This window comes from Accipiter gentilis, chromosome 10, assembly GCF_929443795.1.
Source record: "Accipiter gentilis chromosome 10, bAccGen1.1, whole genome shotgun sequence".
NCBI classification, from domain to species: Eukaryota; Metazoa; Chordata; class Aves; order Accipitriformes; family Accipitridae; genus Astur; species Astur gentilis.
The window spans coordinates 40,908,529-40,928,452 of record NC_064889.1 but is presented as its reverse complement, the minus strand read 5'-3'; the positions used below and the strand labels follow the sequence as shown (position 1 = coordinate 40,928,452).

The 19,924-nt window shown below is 42.3% G+C and overlaps 1 protein-coding gene across 4 annotated transcripts; it reads right to left on the bottom strand.

Annotated features, from left to right (window-relative positions):
* Window positions 1–4,181: 4,181 nt before the first annotated feature.
* On the bottom strand, window positions 4,182–19,912 carry GPS1 (G protein pathway suppressor 1). Of its 4 annotated transcripts, none has more exons than XM_049811732.1 (14): window positions 19,638–19,912; window positions 17,222–17,314; window positions 15,076–15,257; window positions 13,696–13,860; window positions 13,379–13,514; window positions 13,137–13,214; window positions 12,674–12,734; window positions 12,186–12,271; window positions 11,632–11,726; window positions 10,403–10,508; window positions 9,956–10,036; window positions 9,691–9,828; window positions 9,317–9,451; window positions 4,182–8,557 (listed from the first exon to the last, which is right to left on the bottom strand). In XM_049811732.1, exons 1-14 carry the CDS (start codon window positions 19,668–19,670, stop codon window positions 8,483–8,485), a joined length of 1,464 nt encoding a protein of 487 aa, XP_049667689.1. In that variant the 5' UTR covers window positions 19,671–19,912; the 3' UTR covers window positions 4,182–8,482. The 4 variants fall into 4 exon arrangements, with proteins under 4 accessions (XP_049667689.1, XP_049667690.1, XP_049667693.1 ...); XM_049811733.1 differs by lacking the exon at window positions 19,638–19,912 and adding an exon at window positions 19,291–19,545; XM_049811736.1 differs by lacking the exon at window positions 19,638–19,912 and adding an exon at window positions 18,909–19,100.
* Between the last annotated feature and the right edge of the window lie 12 nt (window positions 19,913–19,924).

Sequence of the window (19,924 nt, the reverse complement as noted above, 5' to 3'; positions counted from 1 at the left end):
GATAAATTCTGAGAAGCGTGTCAAAACCAGCTGCAGGTCTATACATGCAAGACCCCTACCAGGCTTTTACCCTTTTTCCTTGTGGGCTTTGTGTGTCTCCTAGGCACTCAGTCAGTGTAGCCTTCCAGTGTTCCGTATGCTGTGAAGAATGTCAGCAGCCAAAAAAAAAAAAAAATTTTTTTAAATCAGCAATGGTCTGCAGCTGTTTAAGAGACTGAAGAACTAGGAGTCAAGCCATCCTGTCTTAAGCTAGAATAAATAAATAAAGCTTAGCTCAGCTTTGAGAATTTATCTCCCTGTGGTCTGTTTTCTGAATGCAGTTTACTTCACTGCATGCTTAGTGACCCTGCTCCATAGTATGCTGCCATTTCCTGCAGCTGCAGGCTGAGCATCTTTGCTGCAGAGTTGCTAGCACCTTCTTAGCACACTAAAAGCAGCAGGCCTGTTAATGCTTTCCTTCTTGTCACATGTAGCCTACTGAAGGGAACAAAGCGATGATGCACTGTGGAGCCTGTAAAACATGAAGTCTAGCTATGCTTGGTCTGGCAAAGCTGGCATGTTATGAATAAGCACTAGAGCTTTTAACTGTAAAATTAGCCAGTCTTAAAATAATGTTCTTCCAAGGGAAGTGGAGGAAAGGGGGTGGGGGGGGGGTGGGGCAGTAAGGAGGAAAAGAACAACAACAACAAAAAAGCCCAGGGATTGTGGGGGAATGGGTAGTAGAAAGAAGGAAATGGGGTGGGAAGCAGGGGGGAGGATGGCACAGGGTTACATACCTCACCTGGGTCCTGAGCAACCACTCCTGCCCATCTAAAATGGTTTGCCTGCAACTGAGAGCATGTCAGGCTCTGATGGGTATCAGTCCCAACCACTGCACTATCCAAGAACCTGGTTCTAGCAAGTCAAACCTCTGCTTCACATGGCCAGACCATCAAGAGATTTGGCATATGTTTACGAGCATGCCCTGCTTGCTAAAGGATGTCTGTTTTAAGCCAGTAAGTTTGCCTCCATGGAGGCAGGCTTTATTCATAACTGGTCTTTTTTATTTTAATTTATTCTAGGCTGGTATATAACCTAACATTTCTCTAACAGCCTACTGCAGTACTGTACTGGCCAGTAACAAGCAATTATGTTGTGGTCAAGCTGTCAGTTCTGTAAGCAAATAAAGCAAGCAAATTGCCAACACAATGTCTAGCAACTGGACCATCTTACAGTACGTAGTAAGGTACTCTGAGTGGATACTCCGTATTACCACTTTCTATAGTTCTGAACAGTTGATGGTTTGGCTGGATGGGCAGCCACTTCATTTCACAAACAAAACAGCTCATCCTGTTTTAGCTGGTGCTATGCGTTCGTATGTTGAGCCTGTGCAACAGAACCTCCACAGATTGGAGCTGACTTAGGGACGTACCTTACACAAATTTAAAATAAAATAGGTCATTTAGCATCAATGCTGGACATGGTATAGCTGTTTTGAACACAACTGGGAGGACAGAAGTCAGGAGGGAGACTTCTGTGGTTTTTTTTTTTTCCTTGATGCTTCACCTGGGTGACATTTATTTTTCTAGAATCACAATTGCAGAGATTCTTCCTCTGCTTGTCAGAATCTGTCAGGTACTCCTTTTTGGAAGTTACACTGGGTCTGAAAGGAAATGAACAGGAAACCCAGCACCCAGAAAACTAGGTCTGCATAAAGCACTGGCAAAGTGTCCTCTCAGCGCCTGAGAGCCCTTGCCTTGGAAAAGAAAGATTACTGAACAGTAATAAACAAAAAATCAAAAGTGCCTCCAAGGTCAGAAAACAAATGCAGCATCATGCATTTCTGTAAAGAGGGAAGACCCTTCCCTACCCCACCCCCAAGCAAAAGAGGGGCTCAAGACTTTTTTTTTTTTAATGACAGAAACACAGCACTTCCAGGAATCAGGAGATAACAGCATGCCCTGATTATTTTATAAACCTTTTTAACACTTTTTTTTTTTACTTCTCAACAACTACTCCCTGCTTGTGCGTGTGTGTGTTCATGCATGCATGTGTACACACGCCCCCTTGAGCCCTGGCAAGATCAGTTTATATTTCTTAACCTGCATTACAAACTATGTTATAGTTTACAGTCATGAGTTCATACATGGACTGGAACAGAATGCTGAAAAAACACCCTAAACTACTAGTAGCTGTAGACGTATTCAATCCATGGAGAAACGTTCTCATTCAAAGCATTAATAACAAGAGAGCCCGCAAGCAAGATTAACAGATCACTAAGCAGAGTACCATATGTGAAGCAGAGGCCTTGGCCTACCCTTATGTCAGTCACCCTTTTGCTCACTTTCTTCTATTCTGTGTTCAAATTTTCCATACTGTTTCTTCAAGGACCTTCCCTATCACATGATCACGTGCATCTTAATCCCTTTGGACATTTCTCTACACCTAGCTAGCTTTTATCTAGCTGTTCCCATTCATTCACACTAAATCCTCTAGAGGCACCACAAGAGGTAAGAACTTCATATCCATTTGGAGGCTGGACTTAAATGCTGCCTAACATTTAGTTGTGGCTTTCTACAGATTATGACAATAAAAGTAGTTCAAACTCTCCTATTGAGTCTTCCCATTTCATTTGCTCGTTACTTGAACAAAATATTTTCTATGATGTTCTGGGAATAGCATCTTCCAACCTTAATCAGCTTGCTAACCAAGACTTCCAGCAGCTTTTACAATTTCTGACTACCCTTGTATTCAAATCAAGTTTAGACACTAAGCTGGTAGGTGTTACTCTAGCTTGCCTTGTGAATTGGAACTAGCACAGAAACCGAGGGGGAGGGAAAGGGTGTGGCATCTACCAAATAGCCCAGTGATTAGTGTGGGAGAACCAAGTTTAAAAATGCTTCTTTGCCTTATCTAAAGAAGGGAACTTGAAACCACGTCTCCCACCTCCTGTGTAAACAGTCCACTTCGTTCCTCATACAGGCATAGACTTTTAAGGCCGTCGAGTATTCAGAGTTCCCTGGTCTGTTCAAAAAGCCCCTCTTCTAATAAAAAGCTAAATGTTCATTATCATGGAATTTCAAATTGCTTACCGTTTACACAGTTTCCCAAAAACATCAGAAAGCTCAGTCATTCTCCTGCTCACTGTGCCAGAGAAAATTCACAAAGTCAGAAAAGACATTTGCATGAGAAACATCCACTGTTACAACATAGTAGCGGACTGGTGCTATGTGAGAGATTTGGGTCATATTAACAACACAGTGGGATTTTAGAACACATCTCTCACAAATACAGTCTCATCACAGAATCACTTACCAGTGTGAAGAAAGGATCAAGCTGGCTTTAGGCTCCTAAATTCAGGAAGGGCCTTATACTTGAGAATCCTAATTGGACACATTTCTATAAAGAATTAGTATTTAAGGCATATTCATCCCCACCCCCTCTTCCAAGGCATTTCTTAATAGGCAAGGCAGATAGATGCACACTTATCTTGTTAGCTCCTTTCCCGTAACATGGGAGAAGACTGCAGTGCTCCTAACACAGGACTGCAATACTGTTCAGTTAGGGACTGCAACACAAAACTCCCTTTGTGCATCTAACTACCCATCACCACACTAATGGAAAGAAAAGTTGCAATCTGACCTTTCAACAGACAATCTAGAAGATGATAACCTTGCAATTTATAAGGTAAAGATGACCCAGTGTATCAATTTCTTAATAAACAATGCTTGCGGATTAGGAGGCACTATTACAACATGAGTAAAGACGAGCCATTTACCATTCGTGCTGGGCACACCTGCACTTACACTAACTAGGGATTACTTCCAGGCTAGGCAATATACTAACTATCCTGTTTAATCAAAAAATTGCAGCCAGCCAACTCAGCAAGGTAATGTCCTATTTTGTTTCTGTTTCACAGTCTCTCAAGAAGATATACACTATTTAATGGAAGTAGAAGGAGGAAAAAGCAGTGGTCTGCATGTAGAATGATGGTGAAAACGATCCTCAGTCTTTGGGTTTAAGGGAGACTGGATTCTTGCATCTAAATCCATTTTCAGAGGCACACAAGAAGTAGTAGTAGTTCACCTGACAAAGAAAGCCAACTGCCTTTATTCGGCAAACAGCTTACGAGATGAGATATCAGAGAATTAAAAAAAAAAAAAAAAAAAAAAAGAGTAGTACATCAAAACAAAGATTGAAGATCCTGGATCTCAGTGTGTATTTACAGGGTACAAACTTTAGGTACACATAGACTTCACAGTCACATAAACTACAGGCACATGGAGGATAATAGTCAAAGCTATAGCTGCAGAAGTATTATAGAACTGAAACAGTGGTAATCTGTGGGATCAAGGACAGCAAGATTACCTAGCCTGATCTACCACATAAGACAGATTTTCAGGTCTTGCCACTTGAATTATTGTTTGAATTAGACCATCTCTTGCTTCTGCAGCTACCCTTCAGTCTGTAACTTTTAGTAAGTCTACTGAAGCCTAAGCTTGCATTATTTCTTTGCTGCCAAGAAACGGTCTTACTTGCATTATGAATTTACCAAACTTCTAACTACTGAATCTCATACATTTCTGTTAGAAGTTGACATACCCTATTAAGCAGTTTCTGTTCCCTATCATCTCATTAATTTAGCCTGATCAAGTTATCCTATGAGATAATCTAAAGCCAGGTTGTTCTATCAGATGCTATGAAACGTTGAATGGAATTCACAGATCCATAGGAATGCAGAAGCCAAAATATCAGTTGAAGAACAAAGCTCATTTGCAAAGCAGAGAGTAATTCATCCCCTACTTCCTAACAGCATCAGAGATAAGCGATGTCAGTTCCATACCAGTTTGGTGTTTTTCACCCTACTGCAAATTCACAGTTGATGGACTACTGAAAAAATTAAATGCTGCCTTGTGTAAGTCTCAGCTCTCACAAGCGGGTGGCACAAGAAAATACTAAGAGCACTGTCCTGTGGAGAACACTGCTCCCCCACTGTCATCTGCTTCAGAGAAAAAGTAATGAAGGAGATGGCATAAGAACCTTGAATACACAAATTAAGTTGGCTTTATTATTAAAAACAAGAAAAAAACCACCCAAAAAAACCCAAACAAACAACAAAAAAGAAATCAATGCTTGACCAGCGCTTTGTACCCATGCACGATGGGTCTTTGTCAGAAGCATTGTTGCTATTATTAGTTTCCTCATTTGTTTTTCTGAAAGTTTATACTACATTGCATGTATCAGAAATAATACATTATTCAGTGGCAGTTTTGGGAGTCGTCCAGAGGATGGAACAATGCTGAAATTTCCACTAAGTTAGGAAACGGCAGTGTCCATAAGACCATTACGGCAGTGTGCCAGAAACCAATGTACAGATCATACATGCAATAGCAAGGGGCAAAGACAGAACTCTATTACTTCCTCCTTCATCCACTGGAGTCTCTCAGATGACAGGTGATGCTGCACCCAGCCACAGTCCAAGCAGTAATATAATCTCCCTCTCTTACAGACCTCCCTCTACAAATCTTAGCAACACAGACCACTATGCTGGACAAGTTCTGGCCAGATAATTACCAAACATCCCCAATGACTCCCAACACAAATCTCATAATGGCAGTTTTTACATCACCACTAAAATTAGCTGTGCTAATTTAAAACTGCCTTTGCCAAAAGAACCAGGTTCTTTCCAACTGGTTTTCTTTTATCCCTAGCTAGGTCAGGTAAAGAAAGCAGGATTTACACTGCATGAGGACACCATCAATTATGGCCTACCACTGGCATCCCCTTCCTCATCAACAAAAAGGTGCTGCACAAGTTCATGAAATCCACTTTAAATAAGTTCCTCTGAACATATCCTAGACATACCAACATGCTGCAGATCCCACAAAACTTCATCCACTGAATTACCTTGGTGGTCACAAGGAATCACTGGAAATTCATTCTGTGTGAGTTACTATTTTCCCATTTATCACTTGGGAAATTACTTAAAAATTTGAGGTAAGAATGGAAATTACTTAGAAATTTAAGGTAAGAATCATCTTTCACTGGGGGAGACTGCTTATGAATGCACGTTATACAGAACTATATCTGTGCTCTGTTATTATTTCCTGATTTTTGGACTGGTGGGTAGTTAGGACTGAAGCAGGCATTGAACAGTATCTAGAATAAATATGCCTGGACAGCCCCGACTCACATCTACAAGATCCTAAAGCAACAGCAGCTTCTTTCACAGGCTAAAGAGAAGAGTTACGTGCCAATAAATCTATACAAAACCATACACTATTGAACAGCACCAATGAACTAATCAATGAAAAAGAAATGCTCTATCTGTCCAAAAGAGGTTGTAAGCATTTTTGTCTGGAGAGAAGAAACTGATCACCCCTGCCCCAGCTATGGAACTTCCTCGGGCCACAGCAAGAGCTGGAAACTGCTGTTGCCACCTCGTGGGCTCCATGCTGACTGCTAAAGGACATGCGCTTCCAGCTGCCACCTCCCAAGAGTGGACAAGCACTAGTGTCTGCAAGAGCAGAGACTCTCCAGTCAGTATGCTGAAGACGTCCATTTACAATGGAGGATTCCTCCAGCAGAAAGCCTCCAGGAAGGAACAAAAGTAATCTAATAAAATCAAGAGAGTGGAAGCTGTATGTCAGCAAAGATAGCCAGATGACATGATGCACTTACTTAATTTGGTTGCAAAACTATCTTTTCAAGAGCAAAGCATAAGATCTTTTCCTTAGAAACAGGACCAGTGGCCCATTTTAGGAAGAAACCCAGAAAGTTTAAATAGTATTATAGGACTGAATGGCTTTCCTTCAGCATGAGCAGAAGGCATTAAAATTACTTTCCCAGCACTTCTACAAGGACGTACAGCAATTTACCTGAGGACTCAACTTGCCTTTCTCACTAAACCGGCCAGCAGTGATGTCTGACTCAAAGTTCTTGATTAACTAGCTCTCTCTTTCCTCTCCTCAAAAACTGGAGAACTTTTCCATGCCAAATGGAAAACATTTAACCAAAGACCTCACAGGAACTATTGCTTCCGTTTTCAGCACCTACGTCATAAAAAGCACTGAAAGCCAGGAGAGCACACTGGTGCAGTTCAGCAGCTGTGCAAATGCAGTCCAGGAATTTTGCTGTTAGAACATTCCCTCAAATTGCACGTTCTTCACAGTTCATCCAAGCTACATCTCCAACCAGATCAGAAAGCAAAATACAATGGCCTACAAAACGTCATCAAGCTTAGCAAAAAATCTATGGCTTGAGATCAAAATACCTAAAACTCAACTTTAACACAAAACTCCAAATACTCAGGAACTTTTTAATCCTACTGTTTAATGCACTAGATATAACAACTTATTTAAAAAAAAAAAAAAAAAAAAAAAAAAAAAAGGCATTAACACATTAACAGTAACATCTGTAGTCAGTTGCCAGACCAGTCAGAGCTGGATCAAAATTCTTAGCTTGCCTTATGGATTAGATGGAATGCAAGGCTGCAGTGACTTCAGAAAATTCAGTGCATATCTCCTTTCATTAACACAGAACACGCACACACCTGGGCTGCCACCTTTAATCCCTTTATAAAAGGAAAAGCAGAATAAATGCACCTGGAGAGCAGGCACCTAGATTGGCTGCTTTCAGCTCTTCTACAGGACTTGAGTGGTATTTTATGGCATTTATCCATGCTACCAGAAGCAACTGTTGCACATGTTGGGAAACCATCACACACTATAGCAGTAAGACTGGACAAGCAGCAATATTTGCATGAAGTAGAGATTTACTGCTATGATAACACTGGACCCCAAAGCCAGGTCATGCACAAGTGGGAAACACATCAGGAAACAGGTCTTTAAAAACAGAGACCAGAGACAAAGAACCTGGATCCAGGTAAACATAACACCCTAAAATAAAGGCCTGTGACCAAATGCATGGAAGCAGTGCCATGTTTTCTGGTGTAGATCAAAAATCATTACAAGTTTCTCAAAGGAAATCTCCTCTCCCATCAGAACTCTAGCTCCGTAACTGAGAGCAATGCACTTGCAAGTTTATCTGGAATAAACAGAAAGCTCAGCATTGCTCAGAATCAAGGCAGTACTTTCAGGCCAGCGAAATTCATCTTAGATCACACCTGTCCATTCAACTTCACGCTAACTATTTTTGCAGCTTTAAAACAAGAAAACTAATAGCAGCTGAAAAACTCTCAAATCAGCATCTGTATGAATAACCCGACAGCTCTTTATGGAGCAGTGGAAGAAGGAGAATGAAAGAAGATGTTCTACCAAAACTGAAATGATGACCCATTGCAGGGATGCTGTTTTTAGAAAGAATTTCTTTTCAAGAACTGAAGTTATTGGAATATTCATATTATCCACCATCAGCCCTGACTCTCTCAATCCAAGCAAGAAGTGAGGGAGACAGGGACAGTCTGTGAAGCTCAGCAGTTAGTGGGTGAGACACTGGGTACAGTCCTGGAGGGACCATTTCTTTTGGTAGTGCACGAAGTTTTTCACATGTTGGTGCTCATCCTGGACTGGCTGTTAGCTGGAGTAAGCTCCCCTTGGCTACCTTCTCTCGGAGGAGACTGCAACAAGACCAAAACACATCCTAGTTAGTGATGTGTAAATATCCTGCAGAGTGCTTCCTGAGAGACCAAATGAAGCACAGGTGAAGCACAGCAGGATACCAGCAGGGGGAGAGCATACCCCCAACTCATATATAATGATGGCTTTGCAAAAGCTTTGTGTTTACAACTACTAGTTACAGTTCACAAGAACTGTTCCTAAAAACATCAAACCAGAACTTTTAAGCCACTCTTATTTGCTATGCACAAGGTGCTGTTGGTCCCAGAAGTTTAATCCTATCTGGCATTTATTTATCACAGAGATTAATATACTACAGAATTTAATACATTCTGTGGCAGATGGCCTATCCTCCCTAAGGGCATTCTTTTGGAACTGCATCCTAGAAGGAATACTCCAAGCAATTCATGCATTTTTTACTTCCTCTACTAAAAAAACCAAACAACTTACTTCAATCAATCTTTGTTTCGATACGATAAAAGATATGTGTATGAAGAATTAGTCGGAATGAATTAGTTAGAATCAACCCAAGCATATAAACTTCGAAGGACATTCTGCGTTGTACAAGCAGGTCAATGTATTGGCTAAAAACACTTGTTCCTTATATATTTAGTATTTACTATTGTAAGAATTTGTCCAGTCATGAACACAATAAATCCATTCCCCTCCAGAACCTTCAATTCACCAACTTTTATATTTTGTTAAAAAAAAAATTAAAAATCTTAATACTGTCTCAAAGTCCATACTTAACATGCCCATACCTTGACATGTATCTGGTTACGCAGGACTGCAGCTCGCAGGATCATAGCTTTGGCACGTCGCTGAAACTCTTTACCCATTAGTAAAGACTTTTCAAAAGTTGTGCTGCGCTGATCTACATCTCGAGCATAAAGAATCTGTAACCAATACAGAGAACTGTACACAGGAGCTACAACAGGTTTCCACAGCAGGAAGCCCTTTCTGCACAAGGGAGCAAAGCCAAGGTATCACAGAGTCAAGAGTTTACACACAGATCAGCCTTCCTGAAAATACCAGTCACAATAGATGAATGCAACTTCAAAGTGTCCAAAGAATGGAGAGTTTCTACTCTTACTACATCTGTTCAGTCTATAATCTGTGGCTCAGATGCACTCACCTTACTGTGCGAGTCTATTCTGGCATTGATCAGTCCCTCCAGGATCAGCTGAGTCAGTTCATCTTCCAGAGCAGCCACTGTGGTATTAAAAGCAGTGGCCATCTTGCGCATGTCTGCCGACACATAGGGGCTGAAGTACTAGAAGAAGAAAATATGCAGTTGCCAAGCGTACTCCCCAGCCTCTGAAAAGCCATGGGAAAAGGAACTACAAAGACATGGCCTATCTCACTGTTCATCCACCTCTCAGGATTACAGGAACAATTACCTGGATAAGGGCACGATTTCGAATCTGGGTATAAAGTGTCCTGACATGAGGTGCAAGGTACATATCCAGCAGCAGGTTGTCCTGCGCAAAAAAAAAAAAAAAACAACAAACCACAAACAACAAACCACATCAGAATCTGAGAAGCAGACAGGAAAAATGTATTATTCCTATGTTCTGAAACATATGTGTATATACTTAAACCTTAAGGATACTACACTACAGCAAGACAATACCATAAAACAAGAATGAACAAAAGAACTAGCAATATATTTCAAAAATTTATCATTTCTCCTCACCCTCTACTGCTAAACTACTCCCATTCACCACATCAGGAGACAGAAGACCTGAACACTCTTAGTAGCTACTTTCAACTGTCACTGCTTCTCACAAAAGGCTAGGCAAAGGGAACTTTTAGGGTCTGTTGTGCACTGCTCCCCTGCAACTCACCTTCATCTCATCCAGCATCTTCAGGCATGAAGCATATTTAGATTCATAAAACTTGAAGATGATGTCACGAACCTGTGGCTCCAGCTCCAAAAACAATTTGAAGGAGCTACAGATGAAGATGGCAGTGATCAGACGTTGGAACCCACCACTTAAATACCCCACAACCCCATCACTCCAAGTTGCAAAGTTACAAAGTCTCACTATCATTTGAAGATTCCAAGAATTTACTCTCTAACAGACCAGATAGCCCATTTTCAGCAGGGCTGGGAGCCTGGAACACAGAGAGATGCAGCACAGCATCAGAGCTATGGCAAAGGAAGGCAAGAGACTTTTGAGAAACCAAGCAGTAGGAGTGTTTGTCCACAAAAAAATGAGTGGGAATAGGCCAAAATCGGGATACACCACCAGAAAACATAGGCCACATCTGTGCATGCACTGTAGTCTGTGCTGACCAGCTTTGTGTTCCCTTTCAAAGCACAGCCTTCACTAAGCACAGCATGCCATAGGTAGGTTAAGCATGCAACTGTCTCAGGAAAATAACCTATAGTAAGTGTGGGAGATCTTTGGGATGCACATTCTCTCAAGCGCTCTCCCAATTCTCCATCACAGATTTCTGAACCCTGGGATCTCACCCTATGAATCGGTCAATAAAAAAAGTCAGAGTAACAACCCTTTTTCCACATCAATTTAAAATGAGTGCTTCCATACACTTAGCTGACAGGAATTCAGTATCATTGTAATTCAATCTATGATACACAAATGTCCATTTTCTTCCAAAGACTGTAATTCTCTTAACCTTGTATGTGTCATAGCTAGATTACACTGCAAGTTGTATTAACAATTATTAAATTGTATTAATATCATTAACGTACACCAGAACAAGTGGTAACATGAAGGCAAATTATGTTACAGCTGCCTTCTGTAGGGCTCTATCTCTCTGATTTAATATCTGATATGGACTGCTGATGGAGATAGAAAATTGGGCTATGTAGATGTTGGATTTGACCTGGGTTGGAAACTTCCATTATACTACAAAAATTTCAGCTCTGATTAAGCACTGTGTTTTACACAGTGAAACGTCACTTAACGCTAAAGCCAAACTAAGGCTCAGTGATTCTTTCTCTCCTGTATGAGAAAGCTATTACTCCTGTCAGAATCCACTTTCAACCAAAGTCCCATGTCCTAAAAGATGTCCAGTACGTACAAACTGCTCCCAAGGCATCACTTACCTGCTGGAGATAACATTTCGTTGCAGTTCCTGACGGTCAAAGGTAGCAAGGGCACAGAGACCACCATACACAGCCACATTGCTAGGAGATAACAGCTAGAGAGAGAGAAAGCTGTCACTGACTACTAAAATGGCAGAAGGTTGGAATTAAGTATTCCACCCCAGGCCTTCCCTTCACACAGTGAGAAGATCAGTCCTTGTCAATGCAGTGGAACCACTCTGCATGCTCTCAGGCATTTACCCAGAGCCTGAGGAATGATGGTCCACTGCTAAGAGATCAGAAACCAATTCCAACAGCCAGTCTTTTGGTTGAGCTACACAGATACACAAATCTCGCCAGTAATTCCTATGTGATCTAGAGTAGATCATTTAGAGAACCCAAAACCAGAGACTTTTTTAAAAAAACAAAACAAAAACCACAAAACCCCCACAGTTCACAGCCAAACTATACAGGAGTGCTGTGAGAATAACTACAATATGTGAATTTTACAACCTGATACTTAGAAGAATTACATGCCCTCCAACACCTGCACACAGGTCCCTCTTGGTCCTCACCTCAGGGAAATCACAGTGATCAAATGATGCCAACAAGAAGCACTTTGCTGCCTGTTTGTACTTCCGAGCAGCTAGTTCGGCCAAGCCTAGGAACCAGAAAAAGTTAGTTCTTTGTTTATAATAATATACAAGTTAGGAGAAATTGCAAAATCTGGGGAGGAGGACAGGCCCCCACATGGTTGCTAGTGCCTTCACTATTGAAGTGAAATGCGACTCTCAGACAGTATCTAGCATCCTTTGAACTGTGTTGATTCACACTGGCATCCTCTCTGAAGAAACTTAGGGAGCAAAAAGAAATGGCAAAAACAAGTCAGCAGTTCCATCTCATCAGCTTTATTAAATTTTGTGTTTCTGGTGAGAAACTACAAAGTCTGTCAAATCTGAGAGAAAAAAATAAACCAAGCACGCACTGTTGTCATAGAGCCCTATGGACAGCTAACAGACAGAAAGACCGGCAGACAATACAGGAAGCTGAAGGATTCACTCACCTGCTGCACATTTCAGTTTGGTGAGAATTGCTTGTGTCTGGCTGTCTCTTTCTCCTCTTTGCTAAAGGATAAGAAAAAGCAGTAGTGAGCAAGCAGTATGAAAACCATTTTGATTACAACTGCCCTTGGGATACTTCATCCTAATAAGTAACTTGCAAATCTCAGCAGCACGATAACTTCATCTTATTTGTCTTGGGAACTATGGCAAGAACTGAGGATGGGAAGTCTCCCAGTTTTTACCATGAGTCAGCTTTCCTACACACATATCATGGGAGAAAAGCAACAACAAATCTCAAAAGAAATACTACAGCAGCCAAGGAGGCTGGATTAGAGGAAGAACAGACTGCAAGAAGAAGGGAGTCTTATAGGGACCAAGTCATGATGGGGGAAAGTAATAAATAGTTTTACAAATTTTGAAGAAAACAAAGGGAAAACTCATGCAAGTTAAAAAGCAGGACCTTACTTCTGCAATTTCTGGTGTAGACTCAGCCTTGCTTACATAGCTCAGAACATGAGACCAATTCTGGAGGTAGACACTGACCTGTAGAGAGCCAGAAATGGTGTAGAATAGGCATGGATAAGTGGTGTTACTTAGATAAGCAGTATCCTTGCAGACACAAGAGGTATAATCAGAGCAAAGTACAGGTGGACTTTACAGCAGATACCAGAAAGGCACCAAGTACCATTTCTTGCAGACCTTCCTACCTTGATGACATTGAGGCACATGTTGATAACATGTTTAGCACTGGTGCAGTAATCACGGGCTCGTGAGTAACACTTGAGAGCGTTGCTGAGGTCCCCACAGTCAAGGTAATGATCACCTAAGTCATCATGGCCTCTCCTGGAGCACAGGAATTAAAATACCAATGAACTGTGTGCTCAGAAAGTGACACAGTCAGTTTGTTCCAAACAAGTAACTCAACACACTGACCTAAGGCACTGAATGCAGCTGACATCCTGTGTTAGGTGCCTGGAGGAGCAAAATGCTCTTCCTTGCTCCAGCAGAGCCTTCTGCATCTCACCTGATACTCTCCTTGATGGAGTTCCCTTTGTAATTTTTCAGATCTGTGTCGAGTTTCTCCAGTTTAAGAAGAGCTTTTTTGCGTGTAGCTTCAACCCAAGCTGTGTCAAGAGGAGGGGGTTCAATTCCACTATCAGGGACAGCATCAGGTGTATTCTGCAGTTCTCTGAAATGAAAGAGTTTGAATGGGGCTGTTATGCTGCAAACCTTTCAAAACAGAGGTCTGCTAAGTACCTGGCACTGTTACCCTAACAAACAGTACTGCATACACAAAATAGTTGAAAGAAGACGAGGATGGTGCAGAAAAAAGACTGCTAAGATTTCCAGTGAAAACAGCAACATAAGCATCACAGATATTTACAAATTCTTCTCAAAATTATCCTAACGATCTTTCACAGGTATTTTATTAACAAGCAATTAGTCATTGCTAATTTTAAAGAAACAACCTGTTCTATAAATCAGCTGAAAGCAAGTTAGTAACAGTGCTGCAATGAATTATTACATTCTCTGAAAGTATTTAACGACTCTAAAGAGTCTTTGAATCACATCAGACATCTCTGTATGGGACACAGAGTGCACAAGTTTACAAGTTCTCTCCCCAGCTATGTTGCAATGGCTTGATAACAAAGCTACACTGCACAGATACTATGCAACTTCTTTTTCCATCCAGCTCAGATCAACATATCTACTTGCACTGAACTCACTTTCCACGATCTTAAACAGAAAAACACGTTCTGAGTTTTCTGGGGGGATTGCTTGTTTCTTTGGTTTTTTACCAACAGTCCTTTTCACATATAAGAAAGCAATGAACATACTGTCACACACATGGTAAAAACTCCCAGGGCAAAACAGACAAGAAATCAACAAATATGCATAGCAACAAAAATAATGCAAAGACAGGGATTGTGGATGGATAAGTGAAGTATCAAAGGCTACCCTTAATAGCAAACCTGTTGGGGGGGGGGGGGGGGGGGGGGACGACACACGACACGACACGACACACAACCAAACCAAACCAAGGCAAAGAGTTAGATATGGTTTTAATTTATAAACACAAGAGCATCTAGGAGAGGCTTCATCTCTGTAATCTACCTAAGGAAAGACAATTGTGTTCATTAATATTTCAAGCATTTGCAAGGACTAAACTTTCCTCAATATCGACCTATAGCCTTTTAAAACACTAACACTTCAGAACGAGATAATGTCTTCTGTGTTTAATCTTTTAAAAAAGCATGAGACCTTAGGCCTGCACACACACATTTCACTGCTATCAAATTCTAAAGGCAAAGACAATTTGCTAGTATTACATGCAAAGTCCCCCATTGTGGCACACCAGTCTTAAGTCAAAAAAGCTCCCAAGGTTCCCATGATCTCTTAGTACCTGGTGGCCTCAGACAGCTTTCTGTGGATTTCTTCATACACATCAACATTGAAAGTTCTCTGGACAAATGACAGTGCCATCTTGAGAGCTTCCACCCGCAGCTGTGGGCAGTGATCAGCAATGAACTGCAGCCGCTCAATTCGCATCAGACCGCTGTAGCTGGATGCATACTGCTCCAAATCCTGCAAACAAAACTTTGTCTTAGAAAGCAAAGATGGCAACACTAAATCAGGCTACTACATTGTGACCAGCAGAGGTTTTTCTGCAGTCCTGACCCCTTCACAAAGGGCAACTGACTCAGACAAATAAAAAAATCAGGTAAGATTATTCCATTTCTGCGTTCTTCAAACGTTAGTAATTTTCTCAGAAATATACAGTACATTACAATTCATCTTTATTTCAGTTCTGATGCTGTCCATTAAGGCTAATCAGCTCACCCACCCTAAGCATCAGTTATATCACCTGTTAATAATTTTGTCAACATTCCATCATTTGAGCTGAAGTTTCTTAAACCAGACAACCATTACAGATGTAGTTTTTCCTTGAAAAATAGTTTCCATATGACAATTGCATTCTTTTGCTCATACTAATTTCTTAAAACATCTCCTTTGAGAACAAACAGGGTCTCTTATTCTTGAGGAAGGATCTGAGGTTTAAATTCTGAATGCTTAACAGATGTTGGGGTGGGCGAGGGAGAAGAGGAGCTCAAAACATCTAGTAAAGATATGATACGGCATTGCAGGGAGATTTCCTAAAAACAGAAGTACACATGCTAACAACCATAGCAGAATGTTCAGGGCAAAGTCAAGCATTCAGGCAGTAGGAAATACTAGATTCAGGTTGCCCATCCACATTTAATATGCATCCTGTGTCACGTCTGACTCCCTCACCCCTCTATGTCTAAATTAAGATACTGCTATAGAAGCTACAGTAGCATTTTCTAACATGACTCTTGCCTGATTCAGTGCAAGAATGATCTTGCTCTGAGACTGAAACAGAACTGTGTACACTGAAAATTTGCATTTAGGATTCCTGCTTTATTTGCTACAGAACTTGAAAAATACAAAGGCAGGAGCGTTCTTTCTTCCACAGTTTCATGCCTGATGGTGCACAATACTCCTGAAATCACTGAGTAATTTCACTTTACTCCTCAGCTCTTTGAATGTCAAAGGGGAATTATGGCCCTTCACATCAGTTATGGTGAAAAGAAAATCACTAATTTTTGTGGAACACTTAGATGCTATAGTAATAACAAAGACATAAAGGTCACAACATAATTGCTTCATCACTCTAGCTTCAGAACAGAATTGAAATGCAATGAAATCAAACAAGGTATCAGATCATACACTGAAAAACAACCAAAAAACCAAAACCAAACAAACCCAACCAAAAAGAGAAAGAAAAAAAAAAAAAGAAAAAAAAAAAAAGAAGGCCGTGCAGTAAACAGTGAATAACCATGTGACAACTGTTATAAGGCACAGGGACAAGAGGAACAAATTAAAGCTTCAGAGGTTATGGGAGATCCAAGGCTTCCTAACTGAATGCTTTATTTTGCAACTTTAATGTTGCTTTAACTTTTTCTGATTAACATTTTTGTTCTCTTCTGCAACACCCATCTCTCACTGTTACAGAGCTGATACATAAAAATTGGCCAAAATCTCAAACTGTTAACTAAAAATTGAATAAACTGATATAAGAAAATACAGCCTTTTATAACTCTACAGCTCTGTGGGTTTTAGCCAGTCTCCAGAGGACCAAACAATGAAAGAATTCTATCCTAATTATATACTTAAAGCACCTGAGCCTTGCTCCTCAAAGAACAAACCTCAAAATAAAGGAATGATGTCCCTGTAAGTAATCAGAGATGTACTAAACTATTTCAGAATGGAAACCGTGTCAAACAGGCAGCTCGCAGCAAGTCACAAAACAGCAATTCCTCCTTCACCTCAGAAGGTGCAGTAGAGGTCAGTACATGACAAGGAGCTACAGAAGAGGTCACTGCTATTCTTACCCCACCTTGCTTTGTAGATAATCTATTAATCTCTAAGTAACAATTTGACAAGGAGTAAAATGAGGGAGTTTTTCAAAAACCTTAAAGAGGCTATCCCCAAGAAATGTAATCCACTAGCCCTCAACCAGCACATACCAGAGTGGGGTTCTCCACCACATAGTTGATATCAGGTGCATTTTGCTGATCTTCTTGTGGATCCACGTCAATCTGCATGGGTTCTACTGCACCCTAGAATAGCAAAATGAGGTCAAAAGTAGCTTATTACATTTGAGCAGGAAACGACTATGTGATTCAATCTATTAAGGACTTGCTTAAATACACATTAACTTTTAAAAATGAAAACACACTCCTCAGTCTTTAGACACATTTTGGATTTTTCTCTAGCAACACCACTACTCAGCATGATGCTTTGTCTAAATCAAGCAGCACAGCATTCGCACAGAGCATTTTATTTTGCTTGGTAGCTTATCAAGCAAGAAAGTGAAGGGGTCAATAAATCTGATTGTACAAAGTATCTCAGGCATGTGTCCTAAATTCCAAGTGACATTCCCATTTCTCTTCCTTGGGCAAAAGCAGGCATTAAAAGAAGCTCCAAAAGTAAAAAAGTACCCCAAAAATTCACCAGAACCTTTCAAAGCTGCTTTAATGCTTAAAAGTGGGGGCAAGGGGGGCGGGGGGGGGGGGGGGGCGCATGGGCAGAAGACAACAACTGTTACACTTTTTTAAAGCATTAAAAAATGTAAAGAACAGAATCCAGAATGGCAATTCCACAATCTCTAACAAATACTGGGGAAAAATGTATCTGCACTGCAAAAATTTACCATCAGTTGAGCTATCCTACTGTAGTTATCTGAGTACAACTGTTTAGGTTGATTCCCTTGTGCAGGAACAACAGAATTTTATCCTCCCAGTATATCTTGCACTGCTTTGAACCACATCAGGAATCATACCAGTACAGTGACCTCAGTACAACTACATCAATACAATAACTGTGCATGTTCCCATTTAAGACCAACCTACTATGCAGTCCCACAAACAAAACTGGTATGCTATCACAAAATTTTTTTCCTCCTCCTAGTCAGAAGCATGCTGAACATTCCCCGTAGGTATTGCTCATTTAAACTCAGGAAAACCAAGCTGAACGCGAATGTTTTCCTATAGAATGCTGAATATGTGCAGATATTACCACAAACAACACCTGATTTGGGGTGAATTGCACGAGTGGACCTTAGAAAGGACAAAAATGACAACCACCTTGCCCCCACCAACACCAAATTATTTCTGTTTTTATTGATTTTGCTGTGTCTGCATGAAGGAAAGGGAGGGAGGATGCAAAGGAGAGTATGACTGTCCAGATCACCACTCAGGAAAACGGTACATAAAAACATTTAAGTCACCACACATTGAGGCCGTTACTTTTTCCATTTTTCTCTACCTTATCTGTTTTCTTGTATCACTAAGTGTCAGGATTGCTTTTTTTTTTAGCCTGTGTTTGCCTACCATAGTAAAAACCTGATAGAGACTCCTTAGAAATCAGCATTACAGAAACAAACAGTAACTCCAGCCAGTGGAACAGAATGATTTGTGTCCTGCCACGCTGGTAGGCTGTACTCTGCATTTCTCTCTTAACTCCCAGACAAGGAAAAACAGAACAAGTGGGCTGGAAGTCCCACTAGGACACACATACTCAGACATTTTCATGCTAACTCTTTATTTTGGAAGGAAAACGCAAAGTTTACTTAAGAACTACTCACAAAGCAAAAAAATAATGCTCACTCCCCAAGATTTTCTGAGCCCAGAAGGGCGCCCTGTTGGAAGGTACCTCATAAGGCCTCATACAAGCTGATAAGCTGGCACTCAAGCTGAAGTCTCTTGCTGTACTCGGGAGGAAGAGGCATGACCTACTGCTGGAGGGGGTGCAGTACAGATCTGTCACTGATGAAGAAGCTGAGCTGGATGCTGAACTATCCCTCATCCTGTCCTGACTTTCCGCACCCCTGCGCCCTGACAGAGAACTTGCCGGCTGCTAAAGGGAAGAAAGACAGTTAACTCGCAAAGGGATCGCCTGTGCGGTCACGGAGGGTCCAGGCTCGGTACACCGACACCCTCTGGGCTCCTGCAGCTTCCCCCCCCCCGCACTGCCGACTCACAGTTCCTCTTCGTCCGCCACCTCATCGCACGCTCCTCTGCTACCCAAGCCCTACCTACGGCACGTCCAACGCGAAAATCGAGCAAGGGGCCTGCTGCAGCGGCGAGGACGCCACAGGCGCCGGGGGACGCTCGGCTAGGCGCCGCTCCTCGCCAACGGCGGCGGAAGCGACACAGACAGACCCGGCGGAAGGGCGAGCCGAGAGCGGCTCCCCTTCCCGCGACGGAGCCGCGGGGCCGAAGGGGAAGGCCGCGGCGCGCCACCCGGAGGCCGCGGCAGGGCCGGGCCGGGCCGCGCCGTCGGACACCGCGCGGGAAGGGGAAGGGACACCGAGCGCGGCGGCGGCAGCGACCCCCAGCGGGATGGCGCTGCCGAGGGCGGCGGGAGCCGGTTGCCCCGTACCTGCAAGTTAAAGACCTGGACGGGCAGCGGCATCCTTCCCCTCACGGCCGCCACTTCCGGCCGACCTCCCCGCCTCTCCCTCCGGCTCGGCTTCCACTTCCGGGTGGCGCGCCGCCGCCAGACCGCATCCGACAGGTGAAGCCCTTAAAGGGGCCGCGGCCCGCCTCACCCCTCCCGCTGGCCTTCCCCCGCGGGCCAGCGCGGCCTGGGGTGCCCGGGCGCTCCCCTCCGCCGGCCGCGGGGGCCGCCGCCACCGCCTCCTCCCGGAGCGCGGCGGCCGCCTGGCC

Excerpts from the sequence above, each read along its gene's own strand:
- GPS1 (XM_049811736.1), bottom strand. The coding sequence starts at position 19,061 with ATGAGGGATAGTTCAGCATCCAGCTCAGCTTCTTCATCAGTGACAGAT. Across the intron at positions 10,037-10,402 it reads AGATGCTGGATGAGATGAAG|GACAACCTGCTGCTGGATAT; the intron begins GTGAGTTGCAGG and ends TTTTTTGCGCAG. Across the intron at positions 9,829-9,955 it reads GAAATCGTGCCCTTATCCAG|TACTTCAGCCCCTATGTGTC; the intron begins GTAATTGTTCCT and ends TTCTTCTTCTAG.